The sequence below is a fragment of the Elephas maximus genome, chromosome 3, assembly GCF_024166365.1.
Source record: "Elephas maximus indicus isolate mEleMax1 chromosome 3, mEleMax1 primary haplotype, whole genome shotgun sequence".
NCBI lineage: Eukaryota > Metazoa > Chordata > Mammalia > Proboscidea > Elephantidae > Elephas > Elephas maximus.
In genome coordinates, this window is record NC_064821.1 from 69,006,428 (window position 1) to 69,025,290 (window position 18,863).

The following is an 18,863-nucleotide window of genomic DNA, read 5'->3' on the forward strand; positions in this document are numbered from 1 at the left end:
CCCGGCCGCTGGCTTCGGAGCGTGCGCAGAAGGCGTAGCAGGCGCATGCTCCGTGGCGGTTTCGGAGCGCGGACTGGCGCCGGCGCTGGCTTTTACGGCCCGCAAAGTCCCGGCCCCGGTGCGGGCATGGCGGCCAGCCTGTGGATGGGGGATGTAAGTGAGGGCGGCCTCCCCGGGTTCGAGGAGCAAGAATCTCAGGGTTGTGAGAGACAAAGGTTCTGAGGGGGAGGAGTCTTCAGATCCAACAACGGTGGAAGCGAATGGAGGGGAGGGTGTTCCTTCTGGTGACAGAGAAGCGGGTCCTAGCATTTAAGGAAAGGAGCTGAGTTTGCGGGGAGGCGTCCTGGGGCCCCACCTGCGTGCATGAGAGGGAAAGAGAGGTTTTTGGGGGTATAGAATGGGAGGAATCTTAAGAATCGAGGAGCGCCGTGGTCCTAGGACTGGAGGGATGGTGTTCCCTAGGTCCGAGGGCGAGGCGTCCTAAATGGGAGCGAGTTTGAAGGAAAGGAGTTGTAGACGCGCAACGTAGGGTTCAGCCACTCTGCAGATGGACGCACCTCCACCCTCCAGCAGCGTGTAGCCAACTCTGGGTTGAGGGGTAGGGGAGTCGCGAATGGGGAGCTGGGATGTTGGCCTGAACCGCTCTGCTCTTGTTTTCCCGCAGCTGGAGCCCTACATGGATGAGAACTTCATCTCCAGAGCCTTTGCCACCATGGGGGAGACTGTCGTGAGCGTCAAAATTATCCGAAACCGCCTCACTGGGTATGTTCTCTCCTTCCACCTTCTCGGTCCCCCTTAATGGATTGTGCTACAAGTATCACTCAGGAGAATGTAAACATGGTAGTGGCATGGCTTCTCACCACACCTAATAACAATTATTATAATTTTATAAAAAACTAACATTTTGAAGGCTTATTGAGAGGAAGTATAGCCTGTTGCTTAAGGACAAGACTAGAACCAAGCCGAATTTGAAAGTTATTTCTGCTGTGTGACCTTGGGCAAGTTACTTAACCTCTCTGTCTCATTTACCTTGACTGTAAAAACGGGATGTTATTGTAACCTCAGGGGTTTCTGGGTGGCATGGTTAAGCTACTAGCTGAAATGTTGACAATTTACATGCACCCAGAGGTACCTTGGAAGAAAGCAGTGGGTGTCACTAGAGGGGTGCAGAAGGTGCAGACAGTACTGGGCGATACTATCGGGGGGTGACACCAAAATGATTGTAAAATTGTTGTGTAGTGTTTCGGCAGAAACTTATTATTTTTATAAATATATCCCCTGTAGTTATTTATAACAACATGAACATTTTTTGTAAGCCCAGCTTACATGTATCAATATACCTACAAGCCCAAAACTCTATGCTAATATTTTTTCAACCTTCCAATGCACTCTTGTCAGAGCTGTCATTATTACGCAGTTACAATGACACTTGAATCAGTGGTTTCATCTGCACGCACTGCAAGCATGAGCTGTTGTTTTCATTGCTGCTGGTGTCTTTATAGTAGCTAATTTCTTCAAATTTTCTGGTGTTTTAGATACAATATTGTGATACTAAGCTTGGGGGGTAACACCGTTGCACTACCACACTGAGTGACACCAACCCTAGTGATCCCACTGGAAGAAAGGCCTGGCACTGTGCTTCTGAAAGATCATAGCCACTGAAAGCCATGTGGAGTGCAGTTCTACTCTAAAACACATGGGGTTACCATGAGTCAGAATCAACTCCAGGGCAACTGTTTTTTTTAATCTCATAGAGTTATGGTGAGGATTAAATAAATTAATTCACACTCAGCTTTTAGAACTGTGCCTAGCATATTGTGATCTGCTAGGTAATAAACACTTTACATTCATTATTTTTTTAAGTCATCACAAAAACCTCTGTGCTAAATATTATTATTAGTTTAATAGTACTGTTTTTAGAGGTTAACAATGTTTTAAAGTTACATAGCTATTAAGTGACAAGTTAAAGCTCAAACCCAAGCCTGTCCTCAAAGTTCCTAAGTGCCCTTAACTATTATGCCATTCATTAAAAAAAAAAAAAAAAAATAGAGACTATTACTTGCTAAGGAGTCCTGGTGGTGCAGTGGTTAAGCACTCAGTTGCTAACCAAAAGGTTAGCAGTTTGAACCCACCTGTAGCTCTGGGTTTGCAGGAGAAAAGACCTGTCGACTATCTGTTCCTATAAAGATTACTGCCAAGAAAACCCTATGAGGCAGTTCTACTCTATCCTGTAGGTCCCTGTGAGTTGGAATCGACTCGACAGCACACGACAACTACCCGCTACTGTTTGACATTCCTCTGATTCATGACTGACACAAGGCAGACATAGTCCCTGCTCTCATGGAGCTTACTACATTCTGATGGGAGAGTCAGACAAGACATAAGTAAACAAAACATAATGTAGAATATCTTTAGATGGTGGTGTTCTTTTGCCTCCCAGATTCTTCTTTCTCTTTGGAATCTTAGTTTCCCTTAGGGTTCTGGTTAGAAATAAGAGGATTCTTTACCAATTTGACTTAAATATTTATTATCTACCCCTGTGCCAGGCACTCTTCTAAACGCTGCTTGTTAAAACATGAGATGGTTTAAAAATAGAGATGAGAGATGTGATGTGTGGCCAACTTCATGACTCTTTGGTGAACAGGCACTTTGTGCATCAAAACCCCATTACCTAGGGATGAATTTTCTGGCTGGTAGATCAGGCAGGCCTAAATGTTTCTCCTCCTGCTTTTATAGACAGAAAACCCCACATAATCAGCTACTGGCATGAAAATTCATTCTTTAACACTTTCTACTTTTAAAAACACTGGCATAGGTCCTCACGTTTTAATCTTTTTTTTTCTAGTTGTGCTTTAGGTGAAAGTTTACAGCTCAGGTTAGTTTCTCATACAAAAATTTATACACACATTGTTACATGACCCTAGTTGCTATCTCTATAATGTGACAGCACGATCCATCTTTCCACCCCAGATTTCCCATGTGCGTTCAACCAGCTCCTATCCCTCTCTGCCTTCTCATTGCACCTCCAGACAGGAGCTGCCCATTTAGCCTCATGTATCTACCTGAACTAAGAAGCACAGTCCTCACAAGTATCATTTTATGTCTTATAGTCCAGGCTAATCTTTGTCTTAAGAGTGGCCTTCGGGAATGGTTTCAGCTCTGGGTTAACAGAGAGTATGGGGGCCGTGTCTTCTGGGGTTCCTCCAGTCTTAGACCATTAAGTCTGATCTTTTTACATGCATTTGAGTTCTGCACCCCACTTTTCTCCTGCTCCGTCAGGGACTCTCTGTTGTGTTCCTTGTCAGGGTGGTCGTTGGTGGTAGCCAAGTACCATCTGGTTTTTCTGGTCTTGGGCTGATGGAGTCTCCAGTTTGTGACTCTTTTTGTTTCTGGGGTTAATATTTTCTTTGTGTCTTTGCTCCAGGTGGGTTGGGAACAATTGATGCATCTTAGATGGCTGCTTGCTAGCTTTTAAGACCCCAGATGCCACTCACCAAAGTGGAATGCAGAACATTTTCTTAATAAACTTTGTTATGTTAGATGTCCCCCGAAACCATGGTTTCCAGACCCCCACCCCTGCTGCTCTGTCCCTTGAAGTGTTTGGTGTGTTCAGGAAACTTCTTAGCTTTTGGTTTAGTCCAGCTGTGCTGACTTCCCTTATATTGTGTGTTGTCCTTTCCTTCACCTACGATAATTCACGTCTATCTAGTTAGCAAATTCACCTCTCCCTCACCCCCCCCACCCTTGTAACTATCAAATAATGTTTTCTCCTGTGTTTAAACCTTTTCTTGAGTTCTTATAATAGTGGTCTTATACCATATTTGTCCTTTTGCAACTGACCAATTTCACTCAGCATAACGTCTTCCAGATTCATCTGTGTTATGAGATGTTTCGCCGATTCATCATTTTTCTTTATTGTGTAGTATTCCATTGTGTGAATATACCATAATTTGTTTATCTATTTGTCTGGTGATGAACACCTAGGTTGTTGCCATCTTTTTGCTACTGTGAACAGTGCTGCAGTGAACATGTATGTGCATATATCTATTCATCTGATGGCTCTTATTTCTCGAGGATATATTCCAAGGAGTAGGATTGCTGGATTGTATGATACTTCTATTTCTGGCTTTTTAAGGGAGCGCCGAATTGATTTCCAAAGTGATTGTACCATTTTGCATTCTTACCAGTAGTGTATAAGTGTTCCAGACTCTCCACAACCTCTCCTACATTTATTATTTTGTGTTTTTTGGATTAATGCTAGCCTTGTTGGGGTGAGGTGGTATCTCATTTTAGTTTTGATTTGCATTTCTCTAATGGCTAATGATTGTGAGCATTTCCTCGTGTATCTGGTTGCCACCTGAATGTCTGCTTTGGTTAAGTGCATGTTCATATCCTTTGCCCATTTTAATTGGGTTGTCTTTTTGTTGTTGAGGTTTTGCGGTATCTTGTAGATTTTATTAGACACTGATCGGATTTGTCATAGCCAAAATTATTTTCCCAGTCTTTAATTGTCTTTTTACTCTTTTGATAAAGTTTTTTGATGAGCATAAGCGTTCGATTTTTAGGAGCTCCCAGTTGTCTAGTTTCTCTTCTGGTGTTTGTGCATTGTTAGTGATGTTTTGTATTCTGTTTATGCCACATATTAGGGCTTCTAGCATTGTCCCTATTTTTTCTTCCATGATCCTTATCATTTTAGATTTTATATTTAGGTCTTTGATCCATTTTGAGTTTGTTTTTGTGCATGGTGTGAGGTATGGGTCTTGTTTCATTTTTTTGCAGCACCATTTCTTAAAGAGACTGTCTTGCCCGCATTTAACTGACTTTGGGCCTTTGTCAGGTATCAGCTGCACATAGGTGAATGAATTGAAGCCTGGATTCTCAATTCTGCTCCATTGGTCTATGTATGTGTTGTTGTACCAGGCTGTTTTGATTACTGTGGCAGATAATGAGTTCTAAAATCAGGTAGTATGAGGCCTCCCACTTTATTCTTCTTGAGTAATGCATTAATTATTTGGGGCCCCTTCCCTTACCATATGAAGCTGATTTGTTTCTGCATCTCATTAAAAAATGCCATTGGAATTTGGATTAGGATCTCTAGGCCTCTTTTGGTTTCTGGAAGTAGTATCTTGTAGTTTTCTTTGTATAGTTAGGTCTTTTACATCTCTGGTTAGATTTATTCCTAGGTATTTTATCTTCTTGGGGACTATTGTATATGGTATTGATTTGGTGATTTCCTCTTTGAAGTTCTCTTTGTTGGTGTAGGGAAATCCAACTGATTTTTGTATGTTTATCTTGTATCCTCAAATTTTGCTGAAATCTTCTATTAGTTCCAATAGTTTTCTTCTGGATTCTTTGGGGCTTTCTGTGTATAAGATCATATTATCTGCAAATAGAAATACTTTTACTTCTTCCTTACCAATTTGGGTGCCCTTTATTTCTTTTTCTAGCCTAATTGCCCTGGCTAGGACCTCCAGCACAATGTTGAATAAGAGTGGTGATAAAGGGCATCCTGGTCTGGTTCCCGTTCTCAAGGGGAATGCTTTCAGACTCTCTCCATTTAGGAAGATGTTGGCTGTTGACTTTGTATAAATGTTCTTTATTATGTTGAGGAATTTCCCTTCTGTTCCTATCTTGCTGAGAGTTTTTATCATGAATGCTTGTTGAACTTTGTCAAATGCCTTTTCTGCATCAATTGATAAGATCATATGGTTCTTGTCTTTTGTTTTAGTTATGTGATGGATTACATTGTTTTTCTAATGTTGAACCATCCTTCCATACCTGGTATGAATCCCATCTGGTTATGATGAATTATCTTTTTGATATGTTGTCGAATTCTATTGGCTAGAATTTTGTTGAGGATTTTTGCATCTATGTTCGTGAGGGATATCGGTCTGTGATTTTCTTTTTTTGTGGTGTCTTTTTTTTTTTTTTTTACCTGGTTTTGGAATCAAGGCTTCATAGAATGAGTTTGGGAGTATTCCATCTTTTCCTATGCTCTCAAATACCTTTAGTAGCAATGGCGTTAACCCTTCTCTGAAAGTTTGGTACATTCTCCAGTGAACCGATCAGGGCCTGGGCTTTATTGTGTTGGGAGTTTTTTAATTACCTTTTCAATCTCTTCTTTTGTTATAGGTTTATTTAGTTTTTCTACCTCTGTTTGTGTTAGTTTAGGTATGTAGTGTGTTTCCAGAAATTTGTGTATTTCTTCTAGATTTTCAAATTTGTTAGAGTACAATTTTTAATAGTATTCTGTTATAATCCTTTCGATTTCAATTGGGTCTTTTGTGATATTGCCCTTCTTATTTCTTATTCAGATTATTTGCTTCCTCTCCTGTTTTTCTTTTGTCAGTTTGGCCAATGGTTTATCGATTTTGTTGATCTTTTCAAAGAAGCAGCTTTTGGTCTTGTTAACTCTTTCAATTGTTTTTCTATTCTCTATTTCATTTAATTCTGCTCTCTTATTATTTCCTTTCTTCTAGTGCCTGAGGACTTCTTTTGCTGCTCTTTTTGCATTTGTTTGAGTTGTAGGGTTAATGTTTTGATTTTGGCTGTTTCATCTTTTTGGATGTGTGCAGTTATTGCTATAAATTGACCTCTGAGCACTGCTTTTGCTGTGTCCCAAAGGTTCTGGTACAGTGTGTTTTCATTCTCATTGGAGCCTATGAATTTCTTCATTCCATCCTTAATTTCTTCTACAACCCAGGAGTTTTTGACCAAGGTGTTGTTCAATTTCCATGTATTTGAATTTTTTCCTTGCTTTTTCTGTTACTGATTTCTACTTTTATGGTTTTATGGTCAGAAAAGAGGCTTTGTAATATTTTGGTGTTTTGAATTCTCTTAAGGCTTGCTTTGTGATCTAATATGTGGTCTATTCTGGAGAACGTTCCATGTATGTTGGAAAAGAAAGCATACTTGGCTGCTGTTGGGTGGAAGTGTTCTGTATATGTCCGTGAGATCAAGTTGGTTGTGGCATTTAGATCTTCCGCATCTTTATCGAGCTTCTTCCTGGATGTTCTGTCTTTCACTGAAGATGGTGTGTTGAAGTCTCCTCCTGTTATTGTGGAGCTGTCTGTTTCTCTTTTCAAGGCTATTAGAGTTTGTTTTATGTATTTTGGAGCCTGTCATTGGGTGTATAAATATTTATTATGGTTATGTCCTCCTGGTATATCAACCCTTTAATCATTATATAGCGTCCATCCTTATCCTTTGTGGTAAGTTTTGCTTTAAAGTCTATTTTTTCAGAGATTAATATTGCCACTTCTTCTCTTTTTTGGTTGTTGTTTCCTTGATATATATTTTTCCCATCCTTTCAGTTTTAGTTTGTTTGTGTCTTTGAGTCTAAGGTGTGTCTCTTGCAGGTAGCATATAGATGGATCGTGTTTTTTTTTTTTTTTTAATCCACTCTGCCACTCTGTCTCTTTATTGGTGCATTTAGTCCATTTATATTCAGTGTAATTATTGATAGGTGGTATGACTTTAGTGCTGTCATTTTGATGTGTTTTTTTTTTTGGTGTGTGTGTGTTGTTGACAGTTTCCTGTTCCACTTAATTTTCTGCGCTGAGTTTTTCTTTATGTATTTTCTCTTCATCTTTTTCACTGTTGTCGATTTTGTATTTCCTGAGTCTTTATGTTTTTCTTGTTTTTTATTTTGGTGTGTAGGATTGTTAGTTTCTTTTGTGGTTATCTTAATATTTACCTCTATTTTTCTAAGTTTAAACCAGTCTCTTACTGCTTGTTATCACCTTGACTTCCTCTCTTTATGCAAGTTCTATGACTACATTATTTATTCCCTTTTTGTGTTTTGTTTTAATGTTGTCATCTTTTTCATATTGACGTCTGTTTCCCTATTAGTGTTTTAGCTTTGATTTATTTTTATGATTTCCCTATCTGGTTGTTCTGTCCTGTGTTCTAGTCTTGGGTTGTTATCTGATATTGGTTTTCTAACTGGAGGACCCCCTTTAGTATTTCTTTTAATTTTGGTTTGGTTTTTACAAATTTCCTAAACTCTGTTTATCTGGAAATGCCCTCATTTAGCCATCATATTTGAGGACAGTTTTGCTGGATATATAATTCTTGGCTGGCAATTTTTTTTCCTTCAATGCTTTATATATGTCATCTCATTCCCTTCTTGCCTGCATGGTTTCTGCTAAGTAGTCAGAACTTAGTCTTACTGACTCTCTTCTGTAGATGACTTTTTGTTTATCCCTTGCAGCTCTTAAAATTCTCGTTATCTTTGGTTTTGACAAGTTTGATTATAATGTCCTGGTGACTTTCTTTGGGACCTGTCTTGTGTGGGGTTCTATGAGCTTCTTGGATAGCTATCTTCTCATCTTTCACGATATCAGGGAAATTTTCTGCCAACAAATACTCAACTATTCTCTCTGTGTTTTCTGTTATTCACCCCTGTTCTGGTACTCTAATCACTCGTAGGTTATTCCTCTGGATAGCGTCCCACATAATTAGAGTTTCTTCATTTTTTTTAGTTCTTTTACCTGATTTTTCCTCAATTAAGTTGGTGTCAAGTGCTTTATCCTCATCTTCACTAATTCTGACTTCCGTTGCCTCAATTCTGCTCCTGTGACTTTTATTGTGTTTTCTAATTCTGAAATTTTAGTGTTAATCTTTTGGATTTCTGATTGCTGTCTCTCTGTGGATTCTTACAGCCTGTTACATTTGTCATTATGCTTTTGTATAACCTTCAGTTCCTTAGTTGCTTTGTCTGTGTGTTCCTTGGCTTTGTCTGCATTTTGCCTTGTCTCCTTCCTGATCTCTTGAGGACCTCTGTATATTAATCTTCTGAATTCTACTTCCAGTAATTCCAAGGATTCTCTTCCTCTGCGAGGTTTCTTAGTTCTTTGTTTTGGTTGTTTGCTGAAGCCATCATGGTCTGCCTCTTTATGTGATTTGATATTGACTGTTGTCTCTGAGCCATCAATAAGTTATTATATTTATTTATAATATATATATGTTCCATATTATGTTCTATGTTATAGCTTCTTGTTTTATTTTGTTGTGGTATGCCAAAATAGGCTGGTCCTGTGATCTACTTTGATTTTTGGTGTCTTTGAAGCTCTCTCGTCATGTCACCAGTCCTGGGTATTTATCCAAGAGAAATGAAAACATAGTGTCCGCAAAAAAGACTTGAAAGTTCATAGCAACTTAATTCCCAATAGCCAAAAGCTGGAAATAGCCCAGGTATCCATGAATAGGTGAATGGATAAACAAATAATAGTATATTCATGCAATGGAATACTACTCAGCTATAAAAAGGAACAGACTATTGATTCAGCAACAACATGAATGAATCTCAGAAACATTAGACTGAGTGAAAAAAGCCTTACTGTATGATTCCATTTATTTGAAATTCTAGATAAAACTAACCTGTGGTGAAAATAACTCAGAACAGTAGTTGTCTTTACAAGAATGTGGGCAGGAATTTATTGGGACGGAGCATGAGGATACTTTCTAGGGCAACGGTGATGTTCTGTAGGTTGATAGGGGTTTAGGCTGCACGGGTCTGTTGGAACTCTGCATGGTACACATAAGATTTGTCCATTTTAATGTATTTAAATTTTACCTCAAAAGGTAAAACTTTTTCTTAATTGTAAACAGATATCGAATGTATGCCAAAGTAATTCAGGGAAGTGTACTGATATCTACAACTTACTTTAGTTTGAAAAAAGAAAAGAAAAAGATGCTAGATGGATAGTTATGTCATAAATATAATAGAATATTTATTACAGGCAGTGAGTATATGAATATTTACTGTAGAGTTCTTTCACATGTTCTTTAAGTTTGAAATTTTTCATGATAAAGTGTTGGCAGGTTGGAAGAATGTAATCAGACTGTCCTGGATTCAGATCCAACCTTTGACATATACCAGCTATGTGATTCGAGACATATTGTATAATGCTGCTGAGCCTCAACCTGCTCATATATAAAGTTGAAGTAATGGTTGTATTTGCCTCATAGTTATTGTGAGGACGTTGCATGTGAAGTGGCTAGCTTAGTGCGTGGCCCATAGTGAATGCTTGAAAATAATCAGCTCTTATGGCAGTGGACTTAACATCTGTGGGCTTTAAGTGTCTAGCACAGATGGCCCATCATCCTTTGTTGCATCAACAATCCCTTATGGAGTTCATAGACTCTGTTTTGTGATCCCTAGGCTCAGGCACTCCTGCTTCCCATCCACTTTGTGGCTGTGTGTCCATCAGGCTACTCGAACTGAGGATCTAAAGTAGTAATTCCAAATACTACCTTATCAGTGGTCTTAAGGGTAAATTGACTGCTTTCAATATACATCTGTCAGTAGGAAGGGATGCCATAGGGTATAGCCACATCCTCCTACTTAGATTTCTTAGTGATGCTTTCAGAAATAGAATGCTGGACTATTCACAACAGCCAAAAGGTAGAAACAACCTAAATGTTCATCAGCGGATGAATAGATAAACAAAACGTGGTACATACATACAATGGAATACTATTCAACCAGTAGTAGAAATGAAGTCTTGGTACGTGCTACAATATGGATGGAGCTTGAAGACATTATGCTGAGTGAAATAAATCAATCACAGAAGGACAAATTGTATGACCTCAGTTATATAAAAAGACCTTTTTTTTTTTTAACATAAAAATATCCATAGTTCATTGGTGGTTACCAGTGGTGGGAGGGATGGGAAAAAGGGAGATTTATTCCTTATGGAGTACTGAGTTTTGGTTTATGGTGATGGAAAAATTGCACTGATTAAGGGTAGAGTTGCACAGCTGATTATTTTAATTGTTCTCAATGAGTTGTATACCTATAAAAAGTTAAATTGGCAAAAGTGTGATAGACCAAAAATAAACAATCTTTGATGGTTACAAGGGAGGGGAGGGTTGAGGGGGTAAACGCTAAATAGACAATAGGTAAGTGGTAACTTTGGTGAAGGGCAAGACAGTACAGTACACAATACTGGGGAAAGCAGCACAGGTTGTCCGAGGCAAGGTCATGGAAGCTCCATAGATACATCCAAACTCCCTGAGGGACCAAATTATTGGGCTCAGGGCTGTGGGGACCATGGTCTTGGGGAATATGTAGCTCAATTGGCATAATATAGCTTATAAAGAAAATGTTCTACATTCTACTTTGGTGAGTAGCATCTGGGGTCTTAAAAGCTTATAAGTGGCTGTCTAAGATACGCCTCTGGTCTTATCGTACCTGGAGCAAGGGCGGATGAAGAAAACCAAAGACACAAGGGAAGGATTAGTCCAAAGGACTAATGGATCACAACCACCACAGCCTCCACCAGACTGAGTCCAGCAAAACTAGATGGTGCCTGGCTACCACCACTGACGGCTCTGACATGAATCACAATAGAGGGTCCCAGATATAGCTGGAGAAAAATGTAGGACAAAATTCTAACTCACAAAAAAAAAAAAAAGACTTACTGGTCTGACAGAGACTGGAAAAACCCTGAGAGTATGGCCCCCAGACACCCTTATAGTTCAGAAATGAAGTCACTCCTGCGGTTCACCCTTCAGCCAAAGATTAGACAGGCCCATAAAACAAAATGAGAGTAAATGAATGGGCACACCAGCCCAGGGGCATGGATGAGAAGGCAGGAGGGGACAAGAAAGCTGGCAGTGGGGAACCCAAGGTCAAGAAGGGAAAAGTGTTGACATGTCATGGGGTTGGCAGCCAGTGTCACAAAACAATATGTGTATTGTTTAATGAGAAACTAGTTTGCTCTGTAAACCTTCATCTGAAGTACAATTTAAAAAATTAGAAAAAAAAAGTTATGTGATAGACATATTTACAATACTAACCACAAAAAGAAAAAAAAGAGTTGCTGCTGTGAGGCTGCTATGTACAACCAAACATCTCTTGGTATTTAGTTCCTTGGCTTGGAGGTTTAGGGTCATGGTTTCATGGAACATACCTTAATTGGTCTAATAACGTGTTTAGTGCTTCTGTTCTACCTCCTAGTTTGTTGTATAGTTCCTGGGGTCTTAAAAGCTTGCAAGTGGTCATCCAAGGCACAATTGATCTCTATTCGCCTGGAGCAACAGAGAAAGGAGAGTCAGGAATAGGAGGAAATGGCATGTGTGGCCAATTATCCTCCATGAACAGCTGCCTCCTTTGCCATGAGACCAGAAAAACTGAATGGTGCCCAGCTACCATTACTGAACATTTCAATCAGAGATTCTGCAGAAGAATCCTGACCAAAATGGGGAAAATGCAGAAAAGAATTTCAGATTCTCATGGAATCCACATTTTCTGCAGCCATGGAGGGTAGGTGAATCCCTGAAACTATTGTCGAGATAATCTTTAAACCTTAAACCAAAAATATCCCTGGAAGTGTTCTTAAAACCAAACAATAGTTTTGCTCAACTAGTAAAGAATGTCTTCCTTGAGCATTATGCTCTTTTAAGAACTGTATATATGGGATCAAATTGATGACAGCAACTTGAAAGATTGGATAAGAAACTTAGGGGGCACTGAATTTATGTTAATAGGGGAGGAACGACTTAGAAAAGGAGGGTGAGAATGGTTGCACAACTGGAAAAATGTACAAATAGAAACTGCTGATTTGATGTATGTTCTGCTGTGTATAACTCAACAACAACAACAAATAAATAAAATTAAAAAATAAAATGCCGAGAATGTTACAGACACCCCCCAATTAGGTAAGGTCCACGAGTATACTTTGTCTGCCTCATGAAATTATGATTTTCTTGAGGAGAATAACCATGTTCTTTAACTGTGAGTCATAGCCTGGCACATGGTAAAAAAAATTTTAAAAAAACCAAACCTGTCTCTGTCAAGTCAATTCCAACTAATAGTGACCCTGTGGGACAGAGTAGAACTGCCCCATAGGGTTTCCAAGGAGTGCCTGGTGGATTTAAAATGCCAGCCTTTTGGGTAGCAGCTGTAGCTCTTAACCACAGTGCCACCAGGGCTCCATGGCACATGGTAGATGCTCAAAAAATTTTTTTTAATCATGAAAATTTTCAAACAAAACTAGAAAGAGTAGTGCAATGAACAGTTATATGGCCACCATCTAATTTTAATAATTTTTAGATTACACCATTTTTTTTTTCTTTTCTATCTATGTATGCATATTTATATATATACATTTCTTTTGGCTGAACCATATCAAAGTAAAACTGCAGGCATTATGATACTTCATTGCTAAATATTTCAGTGCATACCACCAAAAGACTGGACATGCTTTTGTATAACCATAATGCCTATATCGCACTGAATGAAATTAACAATTCCTTAATACAATGTAATAGCCAATGTACATTTAAATTTTTATAATTGTCCTCAGAATACCTTATAGTTTTTTTTTTTTAAGTGTCCAATCAGGGCTCCTGTATTGCATTTAGTTCTTTTAAGTGTTTTTTAATGTAGAAAAGCCCACCCCTTCCTTTTCTCATAGCATTGACTTTTTGAAAAGGGAAGGAGGCTAGTTATCCTACATAAGGTCCTATATTCTGAATTTGTTTCCTCATGGTGATGTTTAACTTGTTCTTCCATCCCCAGTATTTACTACAAGCTGGAAGTTAGGTCTAAAGGCTTGACTGGATAGCATTAAACATTTTTGGCAAGAGTACTTCATAGGTGATGCAGTACATAAATAAATGTTTGCTGAATGAGTCTGGGGCTGGCCCAGATTGGCAGTCCTTATACTCAGGTTTGTAAGTTAGTCCTGACCTGGAATTTGGAAGGGAACAAAAATAGTATGGGCTCTTACTAGAATACCGTTTCTCCCTCCCCTCAGGCCAAGACTCAGTCTGTTATCAGGTATCTTTAACCATTCTTTTTTTTTGTTTGCTTTCTTTCTAGGATTCCAGCTGGCTACTGCTTTGTAGAATTTGCAGATTTGGCTACAGCTGAGAAGTGTTTGCATAAAATTAATGGGAAACCCCTTCCAGGAGCCACACCTGTAAGGACATTTAGATAATGATGATGTTGCCATTTTTATTGTCTTTAGTAACTGCCATCTGTTGAATACCTGCTGTATACTTATATCATTTGATGTGATCTTATAACAACCCTGTACAGTAGGCATTGTTATCTTTATTTGACAGACCAGGAAACTGAAGCTCAGGGAAGTGAAATAACTTGCCCAAGGCCACACAGGTAGTAAGTGGCAGAGCCAGAATTCAAACTGAAGATTGTTTGCCTCCAAAGTCCATGCCCTTTCCACTCTGCATCACTGCCTCCCTTAATGGAAGACTTGAAAACCTAGATCTCTTGCCTGTTTGAGAAACTAGAACAGGCTGGCAGCAGTGAGGACACGTTTCAAGAGAGTTACATTCTGCTCTTCCCACAGTTACTTAGCTTACCGCTGCACCAGGCTGGCACACCGGGCTCATAGAATCATGGAGCTGGCAGTGCCCTTAGCGGTCATCCGTGCAACCCCCTCATTTTAAACAGGAGAAAAAGCTGAGGCTTAGAGAGGGGGAGATGTTTTGGCCAAGGTAATTTATTTCAGTTTTTTTCAAATATTGTTTGACTCTTGAAACACTTTTCTCTGTTTTAGTTTGTTTGTTTTTAAATTTCCAGGCAAAACGTTTTAAACTGAACTATGCCACTTATGGGAAACAACCAGATAATAGGTAAGTGCAAAGTAGCCTCAGGGAAGCTTCAGGCCTCAGGAAATGAGTAGGCAGAAGACAAGATGTATCACTGTGCCTGTCTCTGCCAGAGAGGAGGATGGGATGCTCAGTTTGGCTCTATCTTGTGTCCCTCCTTGGAGCCCTGGTGGTGCAGTTGTTAAGCATTTGACTGCTAACCAAAAGGTCAGCAGTTCGAATCTACCAGCTGCTCCTTGGAAACCCTATAGGGCAGTTCTACTGTGTCCTGTAGGGTCGCTATGAGTCGGAATTGACTTGATGGCAATGTGTTTTGCCTCCCTCCTAAAGGCATACACTCTCCCACATCCAATGGATAGACTTTCCTGGCCCACTTCCACGTCAAGGCCCTGTCTTCTCTTTTTTGGTCCTGCCCCAACCTTCTACCCTGTCACTTCCTGCAGTACAGAGGTTTTCTCCAGTAGCATTGACCTGCTGTAACAATAAAAATTGATTCAGCATTGCAGGGAGCTGTTTGGCACTATGTGTCAAAAGCTTTAAAAAGGTTTGCGCTCATTGACCCTCTAATTCTGCTTCTCAGAATTGATTCCTGAATGTGTACAAAGATTAACCGCAAAGAAGTGTTCAATAGAATATAACTTTATAATGGTCAAAATTGAGGGAAGCTAAAATAATTTTATAATAGGGGAATAGTTAAATAAATTACAGTATGCCCATGAGATGGAATGGTATACTTCCATTAACGGGCTCTGCTGTAGCAGAATACTGACATGTCAGGATATTGGTAGTATGTTAAAAGTGAAAAAAGGCTGAAAACAAAAATGCAAGGAATCATATCCAGTTTTTTAAATTCAAAAGAAGAACCATAGATTAAAGACAACAGCTTCTATCAAGTGTTCACAGTTATTACCTTTAAGTGATAGGGTTTTTGGTAACTATTTTTCTTTGTGCTTTTTGGTATTCTGGTTTTATTTAAAGAATATGTATCATACTTGAAATAAGAAAATAATAAAAGTTAGGTTTTTTTGGAAAAAAATTGATCTCTTAGAGCAGAGATTGGCAAACTATAGCCTGATTTGTATCATCCACAAGCTACAAGTGGTTTTTACTTTTTAAAAGGTTTAAAAACAAACACACAAAGAATATGCAGCAGAGACCATATGTACCTCACAAAGTCTGGTCCTATACAGAAATATTTACTACCTGGTCCTGTGCAGAGAAAGTTTCCTGACCCCTGCTCTAGAAATTTGGGATTTCATTTTAGCTAGGCTTTAGGTCTTTAGGAGATAGGGCGCAGTTCTCATTTTCTCTGTCTTTCAACATTTGAATTAAAAATTCATGATGAATACAGATTGTCTAGTTTTTCTCAGAGGCATACCTCTGACCCCATTCTCTCATCTGTGATACCAGAATCTATCACCCATCTGCACTCACTTGAAGCTAAACAGACTTTTAGCAGTGGGTGAAGGATTTGGGGCAGGGACTACTTCCATAATTCTTCTGCCAGGACTGCCATAATAATACAAATTAGAACCTGGTTAAGGACCCAGCACATGTGTTGTTCTCTAAGAGGGCTCAGGAGAGGTTTACCTAAAATGGACTGAAAGAGCTCTTTACAGCAGAGGTTTGGGTCTTTGTCTCTGAATAGTATTGTTCTTTCCTCTCAGCCCTGAATACTCCCTCTTTGTGGGGGACCTGACCCCAGATGTGGACGATGGCATGCTGTATGAATTCTTCGTCAAAGTCTACCCCTCCTGTCGGGGAGGCAAGGTGGTTTTGGACCAGACAGGCGTGTCTAAGTAAGGCCTTACCTGTTATTGTTGCCTAGCTTGTTAGTCTCAGCATCCTTCTCTCATTGATGGAGGTGTTGTGGAGGGGCCACGGTGGTTAAGAGCACAGGCTCAGGATCCAGACTGTTTGGTTTGAATCCCAGCTCCAATACTGGCTAGAGGGTAAGACAGTAGACAAGTTGAGAAGTTACTTAACCTCTGTGACCCTATTTCCTTACCTATAGAACAGGACTATAAAAATGTTGTGGTTGCAGACCTCATCTAACTTCATGGGTGGGGAGGAGAATCAAGATCAACATCAGCTCAAAGCTGATTCTTATGAGGTTGAGGTCAGACATACTTCCACTCTCCAACCTATTTACCAATTCTTACCACAGCCATCCCTCCCACAGCACTCTCTACTTCTCTGCTGGGTTTGATAATTCATTGTAGTAGCCACACAACTCACACACCATACTCACAATTGTGGGGTTTGTTAGAGAAGTAACAGGTTACAGTTCAGAATCAGGACCAACTTGGAAGCAACAGGAACAACTCAGGATACAGTTCTTCAGTCAGAACAGCTTCTTCTCGGCCATGCTTGCAAGCAGGTCTCTCTCAGCCCTCTCTCTTTGCCTGGCCTTTGCCCTGCTCAGGCAAGTATGATAAAGCCCTTTAGCTCCTCCCATAAGTGCCTGGAGGCACCTAACTCTACTAGGAAGCCTCCTGCCAGAAGGCACTCAGCTGTCTCCCGAGAAGCCCACCATGCCATCTCAGATCAGTCTCCTGGTTCTGCTCCTGACCTTTCTCTGCCGCTGGACTCTGACGTGCTTGTCACCACTTCTCGCTGTCTTGCACCATCTTTGGTGTTACAGCTCTCTCTGTCTTCTGGGTCTAAGAGGTTCTCAGCGCAGGGACCCCAGGTCCAGAGGATGTGCTCTGCTCCCGGCTCTTCTTCTTGATGGTAGTGAGGCTCTCCCTACCCCACAACATCTGGGATTGGCTCTCTTTAAGCCTAGTGGGATGGCAAAACTGACCAGTCTCCTACAAGTGTTCCACTCACCTTATTTACATTAGCAAAACTGCCCGATTCCTTTGGTGGACCACAAGAACCCCATTTGCATAGTACCATCCAGTCATTTTGTGGGAGTTACAAGACCATGACCAGAAGTGCCACATTAATGCAATTCACTGCATCACAAAGGCCTATTAATGGTATTTGATCGTAGGGTTAATGTAAGGATTAAATGATGTAACATAAGTAAAAAAGCACATAAAAAATGCTTTGTAGGTACTCGCTATTTTAATTGTCATTATTGAGCCTTTTAGAGTAGTTAGAAGTTTTCTACTTCAGAAGTAGAAAAACCTCAAGAAAGTCATTCTTGATCAGATAGTAATTATATTATAAGTTCAGACTTTGACAGTCTGGCAGACCTGGATTTGAATCCTGCTTCAACCATTGACTTTGGGCGCATTATTGAACCTCTCTGAACTTTGGTTCCCTGTTTAGTAAAAAGCAGATACCACCTTCATTGAATGGTTAGACAGTTCAATGAGACCACCCTGGTAAAATGCTCAGCATGGTGCCAGGGATATAAGTGCCCATTAAATGTTGGCTGTCATTCATTTGGAAACCCTGATGGTTAAGAGCTACAGCTGCTAACCAAAAGGTCGGCAGTTCAGATCCACCAGGCAGTCTTTGGAAACCGTATGGGGCAGTTCTACTCTGTCTGTGGGGTCGCTATGAGTCAGAATTGACTCGACAGCAGCGGGTTTGTTTTTTGGTTTATTATTATTCATTTATCCCCCAACTAGAAAATGAGTTCAGGAGAGAAGAGCCTTGTCTGTCTTGTGACTGCTGGATCCCAGTGCCTAGTATAGTACCTGGCATTCAGGGCAGGCTCTGTAAATATTTGCTGAATGAACTTCTATAACTGTTACTGTTATTACTTTATAAAGATAGTAATAATAGTTATTCTTTAAGTAGGTTGGAGAGGAAGCTATTTGGGAAGAGATAAGAGCCCATCAGTGAAGCTGTTGAAGAGAATGGTGAACCTAAGTGGGAATACCTGTAGATCTCATGGTCTCAAATGCTTAAATCCCATCGCTGCTCAGTGGCTCACCCCCACTGAAGGGGCTTATCTCTTCCCAAGTAGTTTGATGTTCTCTCTCTCTTCCTTCTCAGTACCTTCTCCTCTCAGCATTCCTGCCCTTAATGCAATATAATGTGATGTAAATGGTGTTTTGTTTTGTTTCCTGCAGGGGCTATGGCTTTGTGAAATTCACAGATGAACTGGAACAGAAGCGAGCCCTGACAGAGTGCCAAGGAGCAGTGGGTCTGGGATCTAAACCAGTGCGGCTGAGCGTGGCAATCCCCAAAGCGTGAGTCCTGGGCCAGCAGGGAAAGCAGAAGGCCTCTGGACTGGCCCCACCCAGATATTCCTCATCTGTTTGCTCATCATTAGGGCATCCACTTAGAGAAGACTGGGTAGGAGCTGCTGGGAGATTGAG

General features: G+C 40.2%; 1 protein-coding gene across 1 annotated transcript in view; it reads left to right on the plus strand.

Moving 5' to 3' along the window:
- The window catches only part of TRNAU1AP (tRNA selenocysteine 1 associated protein 1), a 29,135-nt gene continuing 10,272 nt past the window's right edge, over positions 1–18,863 (plus strand). The window contains exons 1-6 of the mRNA XM_049878473.1: positions 1–153; positions 665–762; positions 13,832–13,931; positions 14,555–14,607; positions 16,251–16,382; positions 18,615–18,734. Coding sequence (XP_049734430.1) covers positions 46–153; positions 665–762; positions 13,832–13,931; positions 14,555–14,607; positions 16,251–16,382; positions 18,615–18,734 — 611 coding nt within the window. The 5' untranslated portion in view covers positions 1–45. The remainder of the gene's footprint in view (positions 154–664; positions 763–13,831; positions 13,932–14,554; positions 14,608–16,250; positions 16,383–18,614; positions 18,735–18,863) is intronic.